The sequence below is a fragment of the Spodoptera frugiperda genome, chromosome 8 (assembly GCF_023101765.2).
Source record: "Spodoptera frugiperda isolate SF20-4 chromosome 8, AGI-APGP_CSIRO_Sfru_2.0, whole genome shotgun sequence".
NCBI classification, from domain to species: domain Eukaryota; kingdom Metazoa; phylum Arthropoda; class Insecta; order Lepidoptera; family Noctuidae; genus Spodoptera; species Spodoptera frugiperda.
The window spans coordinates 11630021-11657093 of NC_064219.1; the positions used below are offsets into that span (position 1 = coordinate 11630021).

Below are 27073 nucleotides of genomic sequence, written 5' to 3' on the forward strand. Positions count from 1 at the left end.
CCAGTTAGTGTATCACAATTTTAATTCAGTTTCATTTATATTATAACATCCATTTACTTATCACATACATTGAGACACGGCAGTTAGAGAATAGAGACAGAAAGAAATCATAAATTGAACAAAACATACTATCAACATATAACCTTTATTATCTGTGCGATAGATACCATTTCTGTTCAACAAATAGTTTTATGAATAAAATTAAATATTAGAAGTAATATTAATAGTTTGTTTAAGGTAAGTACACGTGTGGTGTTCGAACTAAATATTTACATGATTGCACCCATACATAAATAGCTGAGGACATCCGCATCGCTCTGTTTATTAAAACCATAACTTACACATAAGTATCTACAAGTTACGAGACGATTCATATCACAAAGTATTTCGTATAATTTAACATCATCATCATATAAGCCACAAGACGTCTACTGTTAAACATAGGCCTTCCCCAATGACTTCTAGATAGGCCGGTTGGACGCGACCTGCATCCAGCGGCTTCCTGCGACCTTAATTAGTAACATCATCGTGTCCAGAAAATATTAGTAAATTAGCTATTTAAGTAGAGATTAATAATATCCCATTTATATACTTTCTATCGTTTCATGTTCAAGCTACTGAACCAGTAGACTGTACAATCTTTTATTCCGACGGACAGTTACCGTCGGCGCGCAGCTCTTCGCATAAATGTAGCCACAAAGCTAACAAGAATACAATTTTAACAAAACACAATTTGAATTATCAACAAAATATGTAATTGATAACAAATTATGCAACTCAATGACGAACATTATCTCTGCGTCAGCATTGTTGACAATTCCATTATAATTTTCCTTTTACCAAATCTATGATATGAATCGCCTTGTAAACATATATTGAATAGAATCTATGTATCTTACACGTGATAACGTATCGTATATACAATAATAATAAGGTAATACTTTTTATCAACAAATGTTTATCACTACAAGATCAGTTTGTCACTTCTATATCACGCTGCACTCTGAACCAGGCCCTGGCGACAACTATATGGTCGGAGACACTAACTACCAGTCTCAATAACTTAACATATAAAATTAATCTTAATTTCATTTGCAATAGGCGACATTTCCGCTAGGTTATTGAGACTGCGCGTAGTAGTGTCACACAGACCTTTATTTTACATCATCACATTAAAAACTCCCATTTACATTGCTTTATATTTCGAGTAATATTGCGAAATGCGAACTTATACAATTTTGTATTCCTAATATATCTTCTTTGTACCATTACTTTACAAATCTATGACCCTTTGAACATGCTGCGCACATCGTACAGCGATACAAAGTATATCTTACTCTACTAATCTCAGTCGTGACGCACGTACCCTGCAATAGTGTCACATATCACTCCGTCACTAAATAGTACCACGATCACTAATAGTATCACTTCACTTCACTGGGTGATCACTGGCCACTGGTGGCGATCTAGTAATCACCGGCTATGTTAATCACCGGTCGTGATTGGTGGCGAGGCGCGCGTGTCAGAGGGCATGCGCATGCGCATGGTGGGGTGGGGGCGGCTGCTGATGGGGGTGAGGCAGCGCGTGGGGGTTGCCTGCTGTGTGCTGACGACCCTGGGGACAAAGCAGGGTAATTTAATTAAAATTGCAATTTTTAGCCTACACTTATTGAAAATCCGATTGACAACACAAGGACCCTGGACTCCTGGAGTGTAACGAAAGGGTTTTACTAACAAAAAAGCCAACTTTGCACAGATTTAAAGGAGCGTCACCGGCTTATGGAACAGTCACATCAGTGATGTACCTAATTAAGTGGCAGCGTTATCTATCAGCGTAACTTTATTTAAATAATTATTTTGATCGGTAATCGTATGTAATAGTTGAGGTCAAGATAAGATGTTAGAGAAGCAGCGGACCTGTAGGTAGACGTAGTAGTCGTAGGGCTGGTGCAGCGGCCAGCAGCGCTGCGGCGGCACGGGGTAGAGCGGCGGCACGGGGTACAGCGCGCCGCCGCCCAGCTTGTTGCGCAGGATGCGGCTGATGCTGGACACGGACGGCACGTTGTACTTGTCGCACACGCCGTCCGCCAGCAGCCGGTCCCGGATCTCCCACGCGAAGATGCCAGGGTCCTTCGCCTTCAGTTGCTTTATGTATGATACCACCTGCCGAAGGAAATGTTATGATAATCTATTTGGGTAAAAAAGTGAAAAATTTTATACTTCCTTATATCTTGTATGGTTGAGGCGTATCTTTCTTTCGTTTCTGTTATACTTTTTAGATTCCTATAGATTTTTATTTTTGCAACTGCTTAGAGCTTTTGCCGTTAGTAACATGCCGCTCGTGTGTAAGAGCTGTTATTTGGTACGAGTGAAGTTTCTGCATTAAATTAACCATAAATGGATTAGGTAAACCATTTTAACCATTAGTCTACACTCTACATACATAGAAAGAAAAGTCATTTATTTAGCACCTAAAAATTTCAAGAGAAGCAACACTCTTTTAAATTGAAATGATCTTTGATTTTGAGCAAGAACACTCCTTTCATTCGACTTACCTTAGGTGTAGTGACCCTAGGTTTAGAGCCGCCGATGGCCCCAGGCAAGATGGAGCCGGTCTCGTGGTAGCGCGCCAGGATCTTGGAGACGCAGCCGTGGGACATACCCGGTGTGCCCTGCGTGGGCTGAGCACCGCCAAGTCCTCAGGGATGTGGTCGGCGACGGCGACCTCTCGCGCCCGGCACTGGTTCAGGCCATGGTGCGGAGCGAGAGGGACTGGGATGCCGTCTCCTCCTTCTGCGAAGCAGTCATGCTAGACTAATTAGGAGGCGGGGCGCGTGAGAGAACAAACCTCCTCACGCCCCAGCCGTCGCGAGATACAGATTACGTCGGGGTACTAATCGCGAGACGATCAAGGCCACCGTAAGTGCGGGCCTGCGGATTAGAGTTGGGTAGCTCACCGTTGGAACAGAACCAGACCCGTGAGTACGGCGCGTCGCGTTGCGCGCGCCTCAAAGAGCCATCAGACCACCACAATGGGGCCCAGCAGGGCAATGATGCCTGACCCGGAGCTGCGGACTACCTAGCGGGTTTACCGGGGCTCCTTGAAAAGCAGGAGAAGGAACGGGGTGGTTTTTAGTCAGTAAGAGTTTGCCACTCCCTCTCGCCTCAGCCAAGGCCAAAAAGTCATTGGATGATTCCCCCTTAAAAAAAAAAAAAAAAAAGCACCTAAATATTACAAGAGAAACAACACTCCTTAAAATTGAAGATGATCTTTGTATTTAGCAAGAACACTCCTTTCATTCGACTCACCTTAGGTGTGGTGACCCTGGGCTTCGACCCGCCGATGGCTCCGGGCAGGATGGAGCCGGTCTCGTGGTAGCGCGCCAGGATCTTGGAGACGCAGCCGTGCGACACTCGCAGCTGCCGGCTGATGTCGCATGGCCTGGACAAAACCGTTCATAGTTAGAGACGAATTAAAGTACCTCTACTTATTTCTAATACAGATTACAACTAATAACTTCAAGTTATTGTGATCTATAATAGGTTGTATCATCTGTTGATTTCAGTCCTTAATTTCAGGCTGCAACAATTGCTGCCGTGCAATACATGCCTATATGGGTGCTCCTTTCATAATGGGAGAATGACAGATTAATAGAAGTAGAACGTAGCACAACACTTATTGGATTTTATTTGAAAGTAATGTAAAATCCTTGGCTAACACAATCACATTGTACTAGAACAGGGGTCGCCAACTTAATGTACTCGCGAGACTGGTTTTTTTCTAAAAGTTCCTCGCGATCGGTCTTTTATACAAAATATTTATTTGTACACATTCTTTAGTACCAAAAATTTTGAAAATTTTTCTTAATAGATTCTGGTACGCGATCGATCTAAAATGCCCTCGGGATCGACCGGTCGATCGCGATCGACCTGTTGGCCACCCCTGTACTAGAAGGTACGAACGTAATATATGTATATAGGTAGTATAAATAGCTAGTTACTGCTATTTATAAGTGTATTAAACGTTTGCAAGTTATCTAACTCCCAGATTATCGGCGGAGGTTAGAGAAACATTGTATTAGTTTATGGTATGGAACTATTGATAACAAGTAATAGTCCGCTGATAGTGGTCACTAGTAGCGCGTTGTGTAACACCTACTTAGTATATGTACATAGATACGTAGGTAATCGTAGGGTAGGTAGTAGATAGAATAAAGATATTCTTAAACTATTTGTGATCTCATCAGCATCAATTTGATGGGTTAGGTTAGTTAAAATACTTTCTATGTAAGCTCGATTTGGTTGTTAGTGCGTCTGATAAGCCTGAGGTAATTATATTTCGTTCTATGTCATAGTATAGTGTCAGTAATGGATGTTTCAAATTGGATATTCAGTATACATTTATCTCACAATGTGTTTGTGTAGTTTCTACCTCTCTTCAAGGTATAAACGGCGCCGCGGCGTGATATAAGTATGTGAACAGCTGTTTCTATGATAAATAGATTATCCGATATTAAAATAAGTAAAAGATAAAACTTTGTAACAAGCGATTGATAAAAAGTTAATGTAGTTAGTTGTAGATAACAATAGCTGATTAGTTAGTGTATAGTTATCTTAACAAACGATTTTTGTCATTGCCGTGCCTCTCGCCATTCATAAACTTTACTAAACAAAATCGATTATTCTTATAATACAATAGTTACGGCGAATAATGTAATAGTATGGAACAGCCATGCACCGGCACGAATGGAACGCATCACAGAAAACCCGCGTGGAACAACGCTTGCGTTATTTTCAACGAGTTAGTGAGGTCACGAGGTTAACGGAAGCCCAATTCTCCCCTCCCCAATCTCTCCAACCCTCAAATCCCTAACCCCCAAAAGAGAGTCAAAGTCAAACTCAGTCAAAGACTCCTCAGTTCCTCACCTGATCCCAAGCTGTGCCAGCTCGACTATCCTCAGCCGCACCGCGTTGGGCAGCGGTCTGCCGTTGACGAAGACCCCGCCGAGCTGGTTCACCTCTCCGTACTGCTGCGTGCCGCTGCCCGCCACGCCCGGGTTGCCCATACCCGCCGCACTCGGGTCTGGTGGGGAGAGCAGTTTATGTTAGAAATTGTTGGTATATATGAGATTTAACAAATTGAACTTTGTAAAATGATAGAAGTTTAATAAAAGGAAGAGAAAAAGAGGTTTTGAATGAATACAGGACATAATAAAACTTGTACTATTTAATCGTAGGTATAAACTTCTTACTAAGTGCAAAACTTAAGAAAAGTTTTTTGCAACAAAAAAAGAAGTAGAAAGAGAAAAATTTAAACTTTTAACTATAATATACGTAACAATGGAGAATCCTAATTACTTGTGTAACACAAGCTCTAGGCTGAGCCGCATAACCCTCCGGCCGCCGTCTAGCTGTTCGTAATTAAGTCAAAGCTATCGGGTCCACTGTTACCCGACACCAACTTTGATGTCGCCACCGCCGACACTCGTCGTTTTGTGCCGACACTCGACACCTGCGCAGGCGCATAATGTCGTAAAACTGTAGCTTGTTATATTTTGAGCCGGTTCGATATTATAGCGAGTCGCTAATTTGTGAGCGCTTACAATAATAATAGACCAAATATTGAGAAACTAAGACGCAATTATATTTTTCTACGTTTTAATACATTTTAAATGAACTCGTGAGACATGTTCAAAATAACCAACAACATGCTGTTACTAATAGAAGATACAAATGTATCGCATTACACTTAAACATATTAAAACTATTTAAATCTGGACAGTTATGCGCCCGCGCATCTCCTGTTGCATCCGTCCAATAAACGTCACGGCACGTCAGTGTGACGGCTGTCAGTGCGAGAGACACGAGCCGTCATACCGCGGCGACACTGACACACCGCGACACTGACAACAAATAACTGTAACCCTACACCGCTCGGGATAGTTCTCACTCTGTTTCCACGATCGTTTGGAACCATTTATCATGGCAGCGGCGGTGAGAGGGTTATAAGTACCGGAGTGGCGATCTCTGTGATATCGGTGATTTATGGCGGCGACGTGGAGGAATGGTAACTAATTGCAGCTTGTTTGTTATTGGCTCTACCTGCGACCATTAATTACAAGTTTTTAATTATGTTAGTATGTTGTCTGTCCGCGCGGTCCAATTTATTAATTCATTTGTAAAAATGGTTTCATTCTGTCCAAGGTACGAACGATGTTTGGACGCTCATGGCGGATTAAGTTTGTTTTTGTCTTCTTGTGTCTCATTCGTAGTGTTTTACAAATTAATTAATATCTTGTACATCTAATGCCCTCATGACCTAAGTTTAGTCTTATATGTGAACACCGGCGATCCATCTATTAACGGAGTGTATTTTCTCGAGTGTATCTGAAATATTTCGAATAAAATCCGCGCAAGCAATTTAGCTGTTCAGCAATTTGAAGAAAACGACCAATACATGTTCGTTGACGTCCAAATACACCAAAAAATGACCACGAAACGGTCGCATTATTCACTAACCCCGCTCCGGTGACAAAGTACAGGCGAACAAATAAACCGCGCTCACTCCTCGCTCGTCGGGGTACAAATTAGCGGAGTAGTGAACAAAATGCTTGACTAATGCGCTCCGCTCGTTGTCTTGTTGCGCCACTCGCAGCCACCGCTGACAAAGTACCGTGTCACTAGTTTATTTATACGACTGTACTTATTATAGAGGCGGCGCAATTACAATTATGTGACAGGAGTAAGCTCGTGCTTAAGGTTTTACGAAACTAATAAAAAATGGGAAGATGTCTATAATTTAATTAATTTTACATTACGCTGCGGTGTGAGGAGGTTACCTTTTAAACAATTAAATTAAAATGAATGTCTTTTAAAGCAGAATTCAGTGTTTAAACTATCTTATCTACCCCTAACCTAAGACAATTGTTTTGATTTGTGCTTGCTATGAATTCATCAATGTCTCAATAATTTTATTGTAACTTTCGTGAGACATACTAAATTAATTATTATGTTGTCGGCATCACGTAATGTTATTGACGAGGAACGACTAGTTTCAAGCCATGCTTGAGGCTCATATTCATGAGCAGCATTCTGCGACACACGACGCGGCGATTGTATTAAGTGTTAAGTGTCTCAATACATAATATTAAGATTAATCTATTTATCTATCTCTGGATCACTGCTGCAGACATAGTGCTGCTTCTTGTTGCTGCTATTTGAGGGCAGTGAACTTCAGATGTTCATTTGTTTATCACCCGCGACACTATAGACGCAATGTATTTGGCAACGTCAGCAACTTGTGATTTATTAATTACACAGAGTACTGTACTACTAACGCTTTATGCAACATATGCATATAACATATAATTATATATAGTGGTGCCTACTATGTATGAACATTTCAAGGTAAGGTGAGTGTGGGTAGTTGTTGTTTATTATTTTTAGAGAACTATTTTGATCATAAGATGTTTAAAGATGCAATATTTTTATGACATTCTTGTGCGCACGCGCAGTATCATAAAGATGACATTTTACTGAACTTCACATGCTTGAAATGACATACATTTTATTTATTGTATAAAATATCACAAATCATAGTATTTGCCATATTACTGCTGCGTAATATGACAGTTCAGACAGAATATGACAGTTAAGATTATAATATTAGGATTTATATCCTGTTCTTACTTAGATATTAATACCTGTTGTGTGTACTAATTTTAGTATGAGTGTATGACGTTTGTAGGTTCCACAGTTATTAAGTTATCATCGTAATTGTATTTTGAAAACGCATCACAAATGGTAAATCAAAGGGATAATAGTGATATTAAGTAATATGATGATTGATGAACAATAAATGAAACAGTAGTCAAAAGTCAAAGGTGACACTTATGACAGCGAGTGTCGAGTGTCGGCGCGGGTCCCGGCACTAGAGCCGGGCTCCGTGACGCGGGCACATGGGCACATGTTACAGTGTGGCCAATGGCGGCGGCACATCAAAGCGGGGGCGGGGCCGGTTCCGCCTCGACACATGCACCGCACTTGTCATTGTTACAAACTTGCCCAGCGTTGCCGCGACACGACGCCAACCGCGGCAATGACACCGAGGCAACAAACTGACGGACAATTCAATTAGACGTTTCAAAAGTGCCTAATTTAGAATTAATTGAAATAAATGCTTTGACTTTGACTTTAAAACTGATTGCTAGTGCTCTTCACATTAGTGAAACTTTCAGACTTCAGGTCTTGTGTGTAAAATCATATTACATAAAATATCTATTGAATAGTAAACATAGAAAAGGCAAGTCCACATTACCTAAGAATTTGTTTGTAGTATAGATTTTTAAATATAGAAAGTACGTAAGTGAGATTTTCTGGCTAATCACAACAGATGACAAGATGAGCGCTAGATGTTTAGCGCGACATGCTGCGTCACTTGTCTCTCGGCAGTCGACGCACAGGGCGGCGCACACGCATCGTCACATGTTGCGGACACTTGTCACCTTGTCACACAATGGACAGCGATTATGATCTATTGTTCCACTTTCTGAACTAATTTATGAGGCGGCTGCTCTTTGACATCTTACACAATGTATACTGTAGCGTATTGAGCAGCTTTGAGCTAAATATCAGCCACACAATAGGCATCTATTAATATACATATAGTATAGTATCTATAGTATTTCTAGAAAATTGTTATGAATAAAATTTCCAAAATCCCATTAATAAAATTACTAATCCAATAGTATTCTACGATTATCCTCATCCAGTTTAGCATGAAACACGAGTGCCTGTCCCGGCGGGCTGCGCAGGCGCAGGCAGAGCACGTGTGTGCAGTTTTTGTCCGTTCCGCGAACGTCCGTCACAGTCGAGCGCTGACGCCACATCAAAGGGTACCACAATGTCAGATACTCCGCACAATCGACACTTTTTGTGCGGAACCTCTTTTTGTAATATATTTTAAGAACTTTGACGGACTATGGGAAAATGGTGGCCGCTTTGATGTTTACTGCATCAAGTGCACCAAGCACAGTGACTTTGATTTATTGCCACGGGTTTGTTTTTGGCTACTGATTTTGGTATAAGCAGATGTAATTAGCTCAGCAGTAACTAAATTCATTGGAAAGTAAAAAATGATAAATTCAATTCAATTAAACAGGTCGTCGGTCGCATTCCCAAAAATCTGAAACTTGTAATAAATGCCTAGTTTACAGATACTCAAGTTTCCAGAAAACAATGTTTTAAGCCCAAACTTGCGTGTCATCGTATTATCTGGTGAAACGTAACAATAGCAGATAAGTGCGTGTGTCGAATGTGGGAACATGCGCGTCAACTAACCGTGCGCGTTACTCTATTGTAAGTAGCGCGCATATTGTAGCACTCTCGGTAACTCGGCGGAAAATCGGGAGATATTTATGATGATGGGGAGAAACGGACCATCGATACACTTGAATTTTAAATAGTAATCAGAAAGAACAAGAAATGCCTCGCTTTGTTAGTCCCGACCTTGGAGTCCGATTGTCCACCAAATGTCATAATTTCTTTAACATTTGATTGCCCTGGTTGTTATAATGTGGAAGCAAATATAGGTACAGTTTGCAATTCACTAGTTGCCCGAGCAACTAATCAATATAAACCGTACAATGGCAGCTCGGAAAATAATTAAAAAAATTACAATTTTCTCGTACCGATGCGATAGCTCAAACATCAATAAAATACAAGTCTACAAATATCAAATCGAACAGTTTCTTTGAAACATTACTAATTGGTTGTAAAGCGAGAAAACAATATACGATCGGCAACGAGCGAGAAAGAGATAAAATATCACAAGGCGGGAAACATCTTTCTTTCGGCGGGTAATTTACGACGCGCCTTTGACGCGGCCTCGCTGACAGTTACTAGTGTACGGACGGGTATAAAGCATTCATTAATCCGAGCGAAACTACGCCACTTTAATATCGCTCGAAATACATCGCTCTCTCCGTTTGAAATGTCGAAGTATACACAACAACAAAGGCAGCAATGGTTCGTTAAAATTGCGATGGGGACGTTTTGCCCTTTGTGTGGATGTGGGATATAAAAATACATGTCGTTCCGTGTTCTCTTCAGTACGGCGATTAATTAATAGCCGCTCCTTTGACGCTGAAGCCGCTGAAAGTTTTTTATGATACTGTTTTGGGTAAGCTTTGATATTAAGAAGAAATATTTGTGTAATATTACATGTAAATGTGTTTGATGGTGTGAGAATTTAAGAAACTATTCCAATTTGTCAACTGGTGGGAATGATGGGTTACTGGGGCATGGCGGCGGCCGGATACTTGTATAGTCGGAGATACTCTTTGTATTTGGAAGAAGTAACATCTCTACGGGCAGATGTTTGTTGTGTCACAGCTCATACATACACTATGTACTGGTCAGTGTGTAACTAGAGTAGGTACATAACCGAGTTCAAAGCGTAAGACAATCAGTTACTGCATCAGTTCACGGCACGCTGCGCTCAGTTAGGCGGCACTCTTTAACGACGGAATAACTACAGTTATTAGCAAGTTCTACGAAGTCGTAGCAATGTCGTAGCTCGGTGCTACGAAAAAAAGAAACATTTTGTAGTTCTGAGACTCGGCAGATGAAACTATGCTACGGTTGTTACTGTATCTAGGAAATAGAAGTAGAACTAAATACTTAATGATTGGTTTTGATGATTACCGACAATCGTTTAATTATGTTTGTGTTTTGGAACTTCGTAGCGACATGACTACGGCGTAGTCTGCCTTTAAAAACAAGTTGTATTATTTGATGCATGGAGTTGCAGCGAAGGTGCTTTAGCTGTTTATTTATTAAATATGGAGCGTTATTAAGCTGCAGTGTAGTAGGACTGTGGTCTATAGCTGGTGAGTACCGCAGGCGGGCATTAATTTACAATTTAAATAAAATCCCGCAGCGGCCGGTATCGTCGTCCTTGTTAACGTTATCGATCACTGCGCTGGATGGAACGCGCCTGTTTACGAACACTTTTACGACGCCAGCGCGGCCAATCAGCGGACTGCGTTCGCTGCGCACGCGCATACTAATCAACTTTCTATTACAGATGTACTGTATCGGCGCGCATATCGCGTATTTCGCGTAATTACATACGCGTTTGATTTACGCGGTGCGATAAACTGCACCCGGCACCGTGTTCTCTGTGCGCTGCTGCACTACATTGTAATTACTGAGATTTAGTTCATTCGTTTAGTCACACTCAAAATTTTACACTCATCATTTATCTTCATAATCAATTAATTTTACAATAGTGGCCATGCAGTGAAAGATTTTAAAAATATTTTCAATGTAACACCTTCCATTGTAACAAACAGTAACATTTTGATGAGAAACAGTAAGTGATATCGAACACAGGTTTTGAACGGGTTCTTTCCTTTTAAATTCTGATTTAATCAAACAACAGATCGATGTTCAAATGTTAATAAACTTTTGACATTGGAAGACTACACGTTGCTAAACTGTTTGGCGTGGACAAACAACCAAATGTTGCGCCAGCCTGGCCGGACCTGCGCGCGAGGCGGGGACCAATGAGAGCGCGCCGCGCGCCTCGCCCGCCCAGGGGTACTCAGCCTGCGGTGCGGTTTAATTTATTATTGCTTGTTTTGATATTCATAGCATGTAATACTGTGTTTGATTAGTACATATTTGCTTGACACGCTTTATAGCAATCCTTGACATAGTTTGTGTGTCCCTATATTACTCTGTCAATCGAATAAATATGTATTTTTTGCCTAGTGAACTTCGTATATTTAAATATTTCATGCGTGATATAAATGACTTTAGAAATTATTTGCTACAAAACGCTTAGCTTTTGTAGTCTGATGCAAAATCGACATTCAAAAGATTGATGGCACCCAGCCTACCTAGGCCAGCGCAATATCTCTTAGGTAACCGTAAAACATTCTGTCGTTACACTTGGCACTCTGACACGTGTCTCTCACAGTTCGCGGGCCGCCATGACAGGTGCTATCAGCAGTCGGTAAAATGGCGCGTGTCATTACTGCTGTCATTACTGCTGTCATTACCAACACGTGGTCGAGGCGCGAGTATCGGCCAATGTATTAACACAACTAGTACACTACCAGTATTGCTAAATACTGTACAACTAATAATCGTTCTACCTGAAGTAGAGCACGAGTCTTATTTCATACAACATGTATGTTATAATCTTGCACATAATTAATGTATTGATGTTCTGGAATACAGAGATTATTCATTGAATTATTATTTATATATACGAATAAAATAATTGAGCAAGATTGTTAAGCACAAACGTTGCATCAGAATTTGAAGTGAACGAGGCTTGCGCTTGTGCACCGGGTCGGACGGTCACTCGGGAGCCGATGAGCCAATCAAAACAAAGGCGGATATATTTATCTATCATGTTTTCCGTAATAGAACTTTCATCCGTGTCGCAGCCGTGTTTAGGGTCCTCGAGCGACCACACACGGCGACAGGCCGCCGACAAACGAGCCCGCTAAGCAAACACCGGCTACTGCCGGCCGCGGCTCACGTACCTCCCGTTTGAAGAGGCCTTAGCTGTCGAGAGGACAGCCCAGTTAATGGCAGTAGCCTTTGAGTAGTGTTTGTACTGCTCGGACATTTTGTTTTGACTTAGAGGTGAGCTCTGCGACCGCAGCGAACGGTACTCTGTGGCAGCGGACCGGGGCCCGGGGGCTGCCCGTGCAACTTACATGTATTTAATCAGATACCGATTTAATAAATTATACGTGTTGTGATTTCGTACGAGGAGGTTTTAGGTAATTACGTGTTGAATATGACGTAGCCAAATAAAATATCGGTATGAAACAACTTGAAGTGTCACCAACATCCAGCAAATAAGATTCAATGTGATGCTTTCGAGCAACAAAAAACTACGCGTGCTCTCAGGAACTCGGGCTAATACTAACATTGTAATTGAGAAGTAAATCACGTTCAGGAGATATTTAACGATTAATTACCATATTAATGATGGCAAACATTGCGTACAAACTAGAGGCAGTGTGTATAGGTCGAGCTCCATTAAAATGTGGTATTTGAGGAGTCTAAATATAGTCGGGCATGTCGGTAGAAACATCGTTGACATTCCGGAGGCTGGCATTGGCAGCCCATCATCTGCCCCTTATTAACCCCTATAAACAGTGTCACCGTGTCACGTATTCTGCCATAACTCACCACGACTAATTATTGCCGGCGCACGCGCCGCAGCACCGCCACATTAGGAGCTGCGCATGCGCCGCTCGCCCACACTATTAGTTATCCTGTGGCGGGAGGTGATTTTCATTTGCTGGGCGTTATTTTTGGATATCCGCGCGAGCCAGCTGGACCTCATGTTGGGTGGCAGTTGTCGCAGTAACAATTAATAAGGGAATTCCGAGGTTGCCATAAATATTTGTACAAGGGTAAGTCTTGCGTAGAAGGGTGGAATTAGCAAAACATAGCTTTAATATACAAACGTGACTATGACAAAATTTGTAATGTAAATAATTTCGGTGTGGTCACCGGGAGGAGCTCAAAGCCTTTCTCACATTAACTTTTCCGACTTAATGATAACACTGTTTCGCGTGAGAAAATACAATCAATTGGTCTTTTAAAATCTGAACTCCTTAATAGTGTGTAGTGATACTCAAATCCTGCTGCTGTCAGATTGTATTCTGAGAGTGTGTGTCGAGTTATAGTTAGTAGAACCTTCAGTGTCGTACTACTGTTCAGTCATTGCTCTCAACCCGTATCACTACCAAATATCGGATCGAGAACTTTATTTCAGAGCGCCTTCTCTCCAATAACCTTAATTTGTTCAATCGAACATTACAAATTCATCGCCAAACATTTATTCTGAACCGAACACGTCACCAGAGATCCCGTTGCGCCGGCGCATCTGTCAAGACAGTAGCCGAGGACCGGCGGGGTGGCGGGGCGGGGGGAGGGAGGGGGTACTGTTTGCCGCCATTACGCTGTTGACACGAGGCGGGCCGGCTAATGCGTGCGCAAACAATGACTGTCACTCGGCCGGACAAGCCAGCCTGGCGAAACGGATAAACTGGAATAATTAGCTGGTTAGAATAACATCGACGCCCGTAGAAAGTCCGTGCGCTGGTGGAGGGCTCAGCTGGTATATCAGAATGCGTTGTTGTAGGTAGCCGCGCTTTGTGTTTCTTAACTTTATTGTGAGGTCTCAACGGGGACTTATAAGCTGATGATTATTGTTTTATAGGTAGGGAAGTCCTTCAGACAGACAATACAGCCTGAACTTTCAATTTCTGCTAGTTCCTTCTTACACTGCGTTTGTGATAAACCTTACGAGCAGCTCATCTCTGATGTGATCCAACTGCCACGTCTTGGATAAAGTAAATATGACCAGGGAAGTTGACGATCATGATCAAACACAACACAACACACATACAGGTACCGGCAGAACTGTACGATACACAACTGTACCGGATCTGGTCAAATCAAATAGTGATGTGATCACGATTTCGGTAGCTGGGTGCGCCGGCGCATTACCTAAAGATCTTCCGTCGGCCTACCGTCGATGCTGTTTGCTAATTAATTAAAACTGTGAGAACCAAGAATATAAACAAAAGAATATTTCGCATAGGTACATTGTTAATTAGAATGCGTAATTAATCGAAGTAAACGGTAGGTTATGTCTTTAGAAATTAAATACATATCGACTATTCAATTACTTTTTTGAATCTTCTAATTATTTACTACCTATGTAATTGTACAGATCGGTCATTACAAGTCTAGAACTGTGTACATATAGTTGTATAGCTACAGATGTCTACTATATAGTCACCATCTCATGAGTCCGTGCCCTCCAACCAACCATTAGTTTGCTAAGTACAGAGTCTCCCAACAATATTTTTGGCAATACTTACATCAGTTATGTAGACAAATATTGATATTATTGAACACAAACATCGCTACAAATGTCTCTACAAACTGTATAAGCCCCCGAAGTAACCGAATACGATCAGCAAATGTACAAATCGGGCGACAGTACTTATCCCTTTATTACCTAGACAAACATCTAAAAATATAATCCTTGTGTGTAATGTGATAGAGTCCAGTTTACATTGGCAGGGGAACAGGAGCGAATCAGAGTGGACAAACAATGGTAATTGACAGGAAATTGTAACATTAGTCAGTGTTTGGGCGACGGCTTACACTCCTGGTTAGTGTCGAGTTACAGGTCCCTGCAGCCTGGAGCTGGCTCCTGGATTACATGCTACATTATGTATTCAGTACATGTTAATAATATCTTAGGTTAAAGTGATGAAATGACTCGCTCACAAAGTCCACAAAATTATGAAAGGTCATTTTACAAGGATATATTTTTGTGTTTATTGCCTTAATTTTATTTTCACTGTTTTCTTCTATTTCGCTGTTGCTTTGTTCTTGTATTTACTCTTTTAAGTTTATTATTTTGTATTATATTAGTATTTTTGTATTTGAGTGCGTGTCTTTTAACGATTAAAAATGCTTTTTCTTTCTTTCTTCGTTCTTAACAAATTGATTAAAAAATCATGTTTCTGTTTCTTTCTTAACCAATCACATCACAGAAGGATAGTTAGCCACCACTGACTGTGCGACAGACGTCGTAGTATCCTAAGCTAAGTCATTGTCCACGGGAACAACGTGATTGTCTCCAACCTCAGAGCCGATGTCCCCAATCCCACGCGATCTTGTGATCCGGTAGCGTTGTTTGAGGTGCGCCCGCGCAGCCGCCGTCGCGTCGTACAAACAGGCCGCGATGGCTCCGTGGATAAATACACATTGTTTGTGCTGCCAGGGAAATAGTCGGCCATATTAAATTGTATTATTGTACTTCAACTACAAATATTTACACGAATACTGGAACCGAGACATTTTGATTACAATAAATATACGTGTTTCTGATGCATGACTTCGGTTGTTTCGCGCGACGGCTATTTGTGAACCTACCTTACTTATATACCTTTGGTTTGCTTTCCTTTAGTTGTACGAAATTGAGTCAATACGTAGTTTTGGCAGTGTAACCACATTGTAACGAGTACCTGTGCAGACCACATACTTTGCCTAAAGCTTGTATCATGTGCCTACACTTTCAGTCGAGACGACAACAGGAAAACGGTGTTTTATAAACTTTTGGCCTACAAGAGTATCCGGTGCCGCGGTATAATAATATCTTCAGACGTACTAGCAATATATATAGGTATATATATACTACACGCGGTGGGACCTTTACATTTATTTATTGACAGCATTACGTTGTTCCACCAAATATCTCGCAATTTGCGTGACGAGCCGAGTAATGTAATTTATTGTCACATCTACTGACGGATGTCGAACATTCATAGAATACACAAACAAACAAATAAACCTACATACTATTTTTATATGTATATGAAAATGTTAAACAGTGCTATTTTAAAGATAAATGAGAATGTATTCGTAATAGTTTGTTCCATTCACACGATTATGTAAGTGGCCGTAACATTATATTTTATTCGGTTGATTTATTTTGCATACAAATATTTAACATTTATTTTACCGTAACGAAGCTAAACGAGGAGTAAACTACACTTTCTTCCAATTCTAGTATTCTACTAACCGACCTTAATTTGTTGTAGCTATGTTTTGTAATTCCGATTATACATAGTAGGTATATGTATCCATAAAGTAACATGACATTATCAAGAACATCACAATTTTGACTCGGTCGTGTATGTTTACATGGCGTCAACGAACAACGCTATCTAAGCCTTTGCAGCAATAATGTTAAAAAGGATAATAAAAGTGGTCCCTAATTGGGTATTTTCTAACGTATAACAGTTTACTCTGTGAAAAGTAACGTAAATAATGTGTAGTGTATGTGCGTGGCTCGTGCTTAACGCGCGGCGGATAACCCCGCGATAACCGGCGATTATCGACGACCCCTCCGATACCGGCGCCCGCGCCGCCGCCGATGTCGATACCTTTCTGTTTCACATCACTAACGCACTTACCAATAGGGTTGCCTAGTGTACGATAGGGCTGTTCTCACGCAGAAAAAATACTTGTCTTTATGTATTCAAGTTGTAAGCTGTTAATTTATTATTTAATGTAGATTGTGTCGTCGCAAAAATATCTCATAAATATTGTCAGTTTTCTACTAAGATTTTAGTTATCACCATACTGCGTTCACATTATTAAATTAGGTATAATAATTATATTTTCCTGTATTATTTTTAGAAGTTTACCAAAATAATTATCGACGCTCAAGCGAGCGAATCGGGAATCACTTTACATAATCCTTTTCTGTACATACATCTTTATAAAGACAGATATTTTAAAATGTCTGCGTACATTCAGGGCGTGGCCAGAATCACACATTGCCATACGTTATCATAACTTCACGTTTACTGAACTACGCATCAAAAATGGTACACATAAACAGATTTTAGTGAAGTATAACAGTTATACAATAACTTTAGTGACGCGCGACGGTGCCGTTTTATCGCAGTTATCGATAACCCTTGACGCCCTCTGACATATCGATAAACCGCGCGCGTTTAGTGCGGCGCTGCGTCTGCGCCGCCGTTATGCCAATTTTAAATAAACCAGGTAATTAACTAGTATTTTTTCAATCGAGATAACATTGTTGTTTATTGATTACGTGTAACTTTTTTGGCTACAATTTGTTGTTTGACATTTTTATGGGCGTAACAAATACATGTTGTATGCATTCTGAATTAATAATTGAGTGTAAAAAGCAACTCATTACACCAGCATTAAAAAACCATAATTGAAAATGTTGATCAAAAGGTAAAAGTAATCTTGAACCTTCATTATAAACGCACTTGTTTAGTATAAAAATATACAATGTAGTTTAAATTATCATAATAGGTACGCAACAGAAAGTTTTAAAAATAATACTACATAGACAGACACAAACAATAATTCGATATTATTTAAGATATATATAAAGACATCAGAATACCTAGTACTAGTAGGTAGGTAGCACAAAAGCTACAGTTATTATGTCGTAGTAAGCTTATCGCGAGCTGGATACAACTAAGTACTTACACTTATCACAATGAATGCTATCACCGCGGCTCAACATTGGAGAGTTTGGTAGCACTGTTATTCTTACACTACCTCGGATTAATTTAACTGAAGAAAGTGTCATGATGTTGAATGGAGACATGAATGTGGTTTAAAAGTCCTAAATGTAATGCGAATTACATACAATGTAACTTGAGGAAAGAGAACAGGTGACAGCGTACTGGTGGACTATGGTCGTTCTCTTCATAAGAGGCGTATAAGAGAGTTTAGCATAATATCGACGCTGGAAAGGCAAAATGTATTAACCGCCATTATGTGAATTGTTCAGTAGAGCGATTTGAAGTTTCAAATTTTGCAAAAAAAATCATAACTAATTAATTACTGGAGCTTTTTCATTGAAACTCAAAATAATTATTACGAATAACGTTTACTATGAAATGTAATAATAGAAAATAATGTAAGTGTCTTCGTGTCCAAGATTTTGGAGTTAATACAATGCAGGCCATAATCTTGGTTAGGTAAAATTCACTTAAGTCAGTTGACCGTACTCACCGTGTCCAGGTAAAACATGTTTTAACGAACAAAAAGCTGCATAAATGAGCTAGATAAAATGTGTTATATTCTGTACAGCATACTAACACGTCTAAGTAAAATGTTTTATCAGGCCCGGTCAAGTCAGACCATGAAAACTAAAATGTCTTATCTTGCATTAAGCTAAAGTTTTCGCTGGGCTTTAAGTATTATCTCACAATATTAATGAATAATGGAAGTTACGGGTAAAACTAAATAACGCAAAAAAATTTTTTAAAAGGACTTTTCATCGCAAAATGAAGAAAAAATATAAACCACTTACTTCTGAGATCAATCAGTCTTAAAAAAACCGGCCAAGTGGGAGTCAGACTCGCCCATGAGGGGTTCCGTAGCAGCAAGTAGATGGCATAATATAAAAGTTATAAAATAACTTCGTTATACATAGTGTTTGTATGAACGACAAAGTTATATTTGCGTTTTTTGAAAATGCACTTTTTTATTACGTTTGATGGGTCGACGTTTAGCCGCTATCTTGCCTGGTGGTAAGTGATGACGCGGCCTACGATGGAGCACTTCTGCCCATAACCAACCTATTCACTCGGGCCTTGAAAACACCCAGGTTATACCCATCAGGAAACACAGACTCCGGCAAAGAATCCCACTCTCTAACAGTTCGCACATGAAAGCTTGGAGTGAAGCGCTTCGTGCGAGTGGGTGGGATATCTACCATGAAACGGTGACGCCTCGCCGATTGTCTTGTGATTCGATAATGGAAAGGACTCGGGGAATCAAGTTGTGCAATTCCCCCACACACTCTCCGAAATGTATCTGGTAAAAAACGGAAAGGCTTGCAACCTTGCGCCTGTGTTCTTTTTTTACATTTAATGGGTCGACGTTTGACCACTATCTCACCTGATGGTAAGTGATGATGCGGCCTACGGTGGAGCACGTCTGCCCATAAGCAACCTATTCACTCGGGCCTTGAAGACACCTAGGTTATACCCATCAGGAAACACAGACTCCGGCAAGGAGTTCCACTCCCTAGCAGTTCGCACAAGGAAGCTTGAAGCGAAGCGCTTCGTGCGAGTGGGTGGGATATCAACCATGAAGCGGTGACGCCTCGCCGATTGTCTTGTGGTTCGATGATGAAAAGGACTAGGGGGAATCAAGTTGTGCAATTCCCCCGCACACTCTCCGAAATGTATCCGGTAAAGTTCAAGGCTTTGAAGCCAGGCCTCTACAAGCGCATCATCATTGATGAGCTTCTTGGCACGCTTTTCGATGTTTTCTAGCGCTTTGATCTGGCATTTAGCCGAGCCGTCCCAAAGGTGAGAACAGTAATCCATACATGACCGAACCTGCGCTTGGTACAGGCTCAGCAGTTGTTTCGGTGTGAAGTACCGTCTCACCCACCAGAGGATACCCAACTTTCTACCAGCCAGATGCGCCTTCGACTCTATATAAGAGCCGAAGTTTAGTGTAAGCGATAAAGTTACGCCCAGAAGCTCAAGATGATCCGATCCGCACGCACGGGTCTGGTTCTGGTCGGGCGGCGAGCTACCCTTGCTCGCCGTCCGCAGACCCGCACTTACGGTGGCCGGAGATCGTCCCGCGATCCCCGACGCCCGGAGTGTCTTACGCGACGGCTGGGACGTGAGGAGGTTTGTTCTCTCACGCGCCCCGCCTTCTCCGTAGCTAGCATGACTGCTTCGCAAAAGGTGGAGACGGCATCCCAGTCTTCCTCGCTCCGCACCATGGCCTGAACCAGTGACGGGCGCGAGAGGTCACCGTCGCCGACCACATCCCTGAGGACTTGGCGGTGCTCAGCCCATACAGGACACACCGCCACCGTTCACGGACGAGTTCTATTTGTATTATTTCTGAAAAAGTAATAATGATGTCTCGTTCAAACCAATTTTCTTTGAAAGTTTCAAATGAAATTTACAACATATATATTTTTTTTTTAGTTTTGTCCCTCCCATATTTTAAATGTTAGAGAGGGGGCACTCATTTTTCTACTTAGGAAACGTCTATCTTTCAAACAAATGATTTTAACGAAACATGGTTTTAGGAACCTTAATGTCTTTTTTAAAGTATTATCGATAGACACCCATCACGAATAGGTTAAAACTTTTTGAATCAGTTCCATGTATGGGGTGCCCCTTAAAATTTATTAATTGTTATTCGAAATCCAAATAGCGGTTACCAGAATACATCAACCTACAAAGTTTCAACTATGTAGGCCCAACAGTTTTGCCATTTTGGTACGGAACATGGAAAGGCATAGGTACTTTTAAGTATACCTAGTAGAGATCAGATATCACAAGTTAATAGGTACACTTGTACTTAGACTTATACTAATCAAATACAAAATGAAAAACAATCAGACTTTGGAAACATATTCAAGACATAGATAACATGAAACTTCATCAACATCTTTTGTATCAGTATTAATCTTATAAGTGTAAAATATAATCTCACTTAATCTTATATTAAAATAATGACTGTCTCCTTGGCCGAGTGGTTGCAAGTGCGATTACTGGGCAAGGGCAATACCCGGGTTGGGCGAATTATGGCTGGGCTTTTTTCGGTTTTTCGTAAATTTCTCAGTAATAGCACGGAATCTACAAATGTGTCCGATGTATGGCAATAGGCTCACCTATTACATGGGACTTACAACATAAATTGTGAAAAGTGGGTGTACATTATACAGTGGCGTTACGTGGCATAATGTGCACCGCTGCCTATCCCTTCGGAGATAAAGAGCGTGACGATATAATAATAAAAAATAATCACATCACATTTTGGAAAATTAAAAATCTTCTTCTATATCAACATCTTCTATATCAGTATCTGGTAAATTCTTTTTGGCATTACACGTTTGCAAACTAAAGGCGGGTCCAGACATGTATCATTTGCCCGATCCGATCACCGTATCTGATCACCGTATCCGTATCTGCGTTTGTATCAAGCCCCGTATCAAGTTTTGGACGCCTCCGATTTGCTCCGTATCCGTATCTTCACAATAGTCATGATCGCGTATCAAATTGCTTAGTTCAGTTTCTGCTCTCGATCAAACATGTCGTCGCAGTTGGTTGAAGTGTACGAGAATTTAGCAATTTCATGTGCCTGTTATTGTCATTCACAATATTCTAACTTCAAAACCAAAACAGAGACGATGGTGGCAAACGGAATTATTTAGAAACAGATACAGACTTGGAGGAAGAGCTTTGATGAGAGACCTAAGATTTCAACACATAAGTGACGCGTCCAGACTGACCCACGTCCGTATCTGTATCACCTTTGATGATCGGACAAAAACCGACATGACATGGGACGGGCCGTATCATAACAGCGTATCGAGATCGCGTATCATGATACGCGTATCATTCCCCGTCCACATATGCGATCATGATACGCGTCGACGATACGGATACGGTGATCGGATCGGGCAAATGATACATGTCTGGACCCGCCTTAAGGTACTCCTCATATTTACGAACAGTGTATTGCGACAGCGAGCGTGAACTCCCTCGTCGACAGCGCATGGGTGACTGAAGCGCCCGCGCAACGCTCTCGGCCCTGATTAACAGCCGCGGTCTCGGTGAATTACAGTCTTGAACTACCGTCTAACCACCATAGTTTGGTATTTATCAATCTTTTTTGGGAGGGTTAACTCACAAATGCAATTAATTTTACATTAGGTAAATCAATTTAAGTGCTACAAACACATTAGAATAGCTTCAGGTAAAATTGTATTATCAACCATTTTAGTAATAAAATGTTTTGGATAAAATTGTTTTAACGTCCAAATAATTGTAACATGCAGAAAAGTAAAATGTTTTAAATGCAAAAAACATATATTTTATTTACAAGTAAATTGACTTATGTTTAGATTTTATAATAATTGCCAATCTGTAAAATGTTTTATTGCGTTACTTTTTAGAAAAATGGAAAGGTAAAGAGATTTAAAACCAATCTAGTTGTAAACTTAAGCAGGTATAAATGACTTATCAATAGTTTGTTACTATCATGTACGCTTTATGAGCCAAAGTAAAAAAATGAATACTAAAACAAAAAAATATACGAAAAAGTCTAAAATCACCGGTGTATTAACCGCCATCAAAGTGCTCAAATTAAGGCGAGACATAGACCATTCGAAAGAGAAAAATCAGGCGATTCCAACGGTATATATAACTCATTTTCGACCAAAGTGGCGCTTAATACATTTTGCCTTTCCAGCGTCGATATATACGCTCAGTTAATGGGTTGGAAATTAAGACCGAGAAGGATCCTTACAAAAACTATTAGGATCTAAGGGTAGGTTTGGGGCCCAACATAATTATGTTGAATGTAGCTGTAAGGTTTCTGCTCACGGCCTGGAAGCAGAAGCGACTGTCATATTCGTCCATGTTATATTCGAGAAATACTGCATAACGGATCTCCGAAGCTCCGATTTACTGATTACCGTGTTTCTAACTCCGTGCAGTTAATATGAGTGATTTTAATGAAAAACAGATTAACCAAAACTGAGAATGCGTATAAAATACGCAATAACCGTTCACCTACAGTCAGTGCGTCAAACATTATCATCAGACTGAGACACTAACATCCCTTAATTAAATAAATTGACATCACAAGCAAATGATCGAACAGACAAGAGTCCAACATCTAACGCCTGCTGTCCTGTCTCTAATGACGCGCGAATTAATCAATTTCTCTCGAAGCTGCTGATAACGTGATAACAGACAACTCGCTAATTAATGTAAAGTAGAAATGAACGTCAATGGACAATGTGTGAGCGGTGCACGTTACGTAATGACGCAAGTTCGACAATGGCTTTGCGTCATCTCCTCATCTTATGCTTTGAACTCAGTGATCTGGCAAACTCTCCGGTAGTTTTGGAATAGTTCGAGTGATGATCGTGTTTGATACAAATTATAGGTATATCATCATGATATGTAATCATTAATTGGTTGTTTATCATTATCGATTACATCTGATGTCAGCGAGATGTTGATATATTCTGTGATAAGGTGTCTGATCATATTAATGTACTAAATGGAGCATGGCGAACGTTTGCTGGGTGTTTTAAAATAAGAAAGGGCCTTTCTCACTCTCTCTCTCGTCTCTTAAATTTGAAGAATCTCCAAAATTTTTGCTTTTTACCAACCTGTAAGTGACACCTAATTGACTGACAAGGAAATTGTTAGTTTAGCTGCTCCCTCACGCTAAGTACTTCATCGTTGAGAGACCGGTTAGCGATGGTTAATGAAAATTGTTAAAATTACTAACCGACGAGAATTACATAAAGTGATTTTGCCAAAAGCCCCATTACCAATACTCTCCCACGATGAGAGAATAAAATTAATTTGCGTACATGCAATGATACCATTCATGTTTTACGGTGAGATGTTGACCCTTTATCGAGTGCGGCCTGAGTTATCGATAGTTTGCGTCACATCACTATCTGCGCGGCGCTAATTAATTGTGCAAGCTATTGGTAAACATGTGTTGTTCTTTATCTCCACAACAAACATAGGCTTCGCTTGACTCAGCTTGGGTATCAGCTGTTGCTACTTACTACGTCATCAGCTCATCCCGTCGTCTGCCAGCTCTAGTTTGATAACTAACACAATGAAGGCTATAGAGCACTCAGGGCCTATGATGGTTTTTGAACCTGGTTGTAATATTCTTTAACGTGAACATACATCTTAACCAGACTTCCTAAGCTTTTGAAGCCAGTTGTCAGTGTAAGTTCAACTAAATCTCGATAACAATATTTTTTTACAAAATACATGTTTGTTTCGATTTTAGTAGGAAAATACTCAATTCTAGTGAGGTTCGGTGTGCCCTATACATGAACTGTACCTTTCTCCTAATAAGTCATATTTTTCAGTCCGATCGATCTGATATTTGATACATACTCTTAATCTTAATGACCATACAATATAAGCCTATTAAAAAATATATGCTTAACATAAAAAAATACTTCTATGTATCACTTATTTATATGACCCTGAAAACGTCACGAAAGTACAAAAAAGACCCGAATTGTTTTCAGCAGTGGGCTCGTTCGAGGCGATACTGGATCGAACCGGTTCAATAGGTCGTCTTATCTCGCACACAGTTCCAAACGGCGACCTCACGAACATAAAACTATTTTAACAACAAATTCGTAACAAACTGCTGATGACTAAAATTAGATTACATTCTGGTAAGTGGCAGTAGCTATAATGTGGTGATAGCTTTCTTTAAAGTGATTATTTTTACCATAATCATGCTGTTGAGGATATAAGAGAAAAGGTTTTACGCGTAACTTTTTTCCAGAAGTACCTACTTTTCATTTTGAGTTTTAGTTTCTGTTTTTGCTATAATAAAGCCTGAAATGATTGCTAAGTATTTAATATTAAAGTTTGAGTTTATTGGACAAAATTCTATAGTTGAAACAACTTCTTTGATTCAATGATTTCAACTATTTTTTTGACGGGGAAAATCGTCCAGTAACTTCTCCCGTCTTGGGCAAGGCGAGAGGGGAACGTTAGATGACTGACTGACTAAAACCACCCCGTTTCTATTCCCTTCTTTCAAACCAGAGCCCCGGTAACCCGCTAGGCAGTACACAGCAACCTAAAGTACGGCAAGTAATGCCAATCAATCAAATCAAATCAATGCGGCAGGTAATGCCGTATTGACCCATTGAGACATACCTGCCTGCCACTAGTTACATTTTAGATTAAAACCCTTTTGGCTTAACTTTATTATTAGAAACTAAAAGAAAACATAAGACACAGTGTTAATGTTATTTTTTATCGAGATAGTTCACTACGAGGCTTCGAGTCATTGATACCTACACAAAACGAATCTAATCTTTAATTTCCATATTATCATATCGTAATCATTGCATCATTGTCAATGTTGTTTCTGATGTTATTATTTTCATTCTCTCCGGAAATTGGTAATATCAGAAAAAAAAAACAAACTGGCCAACTGAATTTCTCTCAAAACATTCTGTATTTTACAATGTCTCAAAAACATGAAAAAATGTAATTCTACAAGATTGTAACAACAAATAAAACCAAACGTTAAAATTTTATGACACCGAATTTTCCTTTTTAAAATTTTCTTTCACTGGTTATTCTTTACGAGTATGTACCATGTATTAGCAAGTACATGCCTTTACTAATAAAACAGGTAACATAGCAGAGCTGATGTTGACAAATATTGTTTCTAATTTAATTACTTGTTCGGTCTCTGTTTACTGCGCCCGCGCCGGTAGAACACACGCCGCCATCTTAGTAACATGTCGAGCAAATGGCATCCAGCGGTAACACCGTGTTTTACTTTCATTAATACAAATTGTACACGGGCACGGCTTGTACGCCGCATGTACCCGCATTTGTCACATTATTGCCGATGCCCAGGTAATAAATGGTTCTATTGAAAGTATCATTCTTAGTTTGTTCTCTAAGATGCTGTGTTTTCTTTATTTATTAAGGTTCTATTTCTGTTCAATAAATCAGGTGTTTTTTGTTTGAGTTGGTCGATACTGAAAGTTATTCAGATTTAAAAAATTACCTCTTTCAGAAGGTGTACAGATCTAACTGTAGTAGGTCCTCCTAGCAAATTATTTTAGAAAAACTGTGTTTTGTTTTGATTTTATTAGTATTTTTTCTTCATTTGTTTTACCAATTTACACTATGACATTGCAATACTAGTAAGGATTTCAGTACGTTATGGGTAAAAAATTCTCTAACATTGTAATGATTTAATACCTACGCCTATTTTAAAAATGGGCATTAATTTTCATACTGCTTTTTTGAGATAATTATTTGCTACGGGTGAATAATAAAAAAAATGTAAGTACCTACTGCAGCTATGTGTAACTCTTAAGGAATTTCAGGATGTTAACTAATGGAAGTTTTATTGTTGATATAAATTGTGCTGAAGAACTGAAACTGTACCTTGGAGTTGATTAAACTTGGTAGTCGATGGATTACTGTGTAAAATGTTCAGGCTTTCACAGCAATCGTGTTTTAATTTTCCAGAAATATTTTATTTTTAATTGTTTAATGCAAATTCACAGTTTTTCTCATGAGTAAATAATTACATACGTGAAAAAAAATATGAGGAACTATTTAAGTACTGCTTTCAGATTTTTGTTTAACTATAGTTTAAAGGTACCATGTACCTACATTATACATGTATAATTTTTCAGCGGTGTTAATTAAGAAACAATAAATAATGGCTGTAGTATGAGGTGCGCAGACTCACCGGTATCCATCGCGTAGCCCGCGGCGGCGGCTGCGGCGTGCAGCGCCCCGTACTCCTTGCCGTCCATGCCGCCCAGCATCATGTCAGTTGGCACTTCACTTCACATGGACACCGCGGCACTCACGTTCGTCGCGCGACGCTTCGCCGCCACATGTGCGCGCGCGCCGCCGACACACTGCCAGCGACCACCCGCCCCGCC

The 27073-nt window shown here is 40.2% G+C and overlaps 1 protein-coding gene across 1 annotated transcript; it reads right to left on the reverse strand.

The window, feature by feature from the left end:
* On the reverse strand, window positions 1–27051 carry LOC118275791 (paired box protein Pax-1). Its single transcript, XM_035593864.2, has 5 exons — window positions 26875–27051; window positions 4927–5083; window positions 3310–3442; window positions 1918–2163; window positions 1–1615 (listed from the first exon to the last, which is right to left on the reverse strand). The coding sequence occupies exons 1-5, from the start codon at window positions 26954–26956 to the stop codon at window positions 1523–1525; spliced, it is 711 nt and encodes a 236-aa protein (XP_035449757.1). The 5' UTR covers window positions 26957–27051; the 3' UTR covers window positions 1–1522.
* Between the last annotated feature and the right edge of the window lie 22 nt (window positions 27052–27073).

Coding starts and splice junctions, on each gene's coding strand:
- LOC118275791 (XM_035593864.2), bottom strand. CDS start 26,956: ATGATGCTGGGCGGCATGGACGGCAAGGAGTACGGGGCGCTGCACGCC. Junction 3,443..4,926: donor CTGGCACAGCTTGGGATCAG/GTGAGGAACTGA, acceptor GGTTTTGTCCAG/GCCATGCGACATCAGCCGGC. Junction 1,616..1,917: donor ACTACTACGTCTACCTACAG/GTCCGCTGCTTC, acceptor CTTTGTCCCCAG/GGTCGTCAGCACACAGCAGG.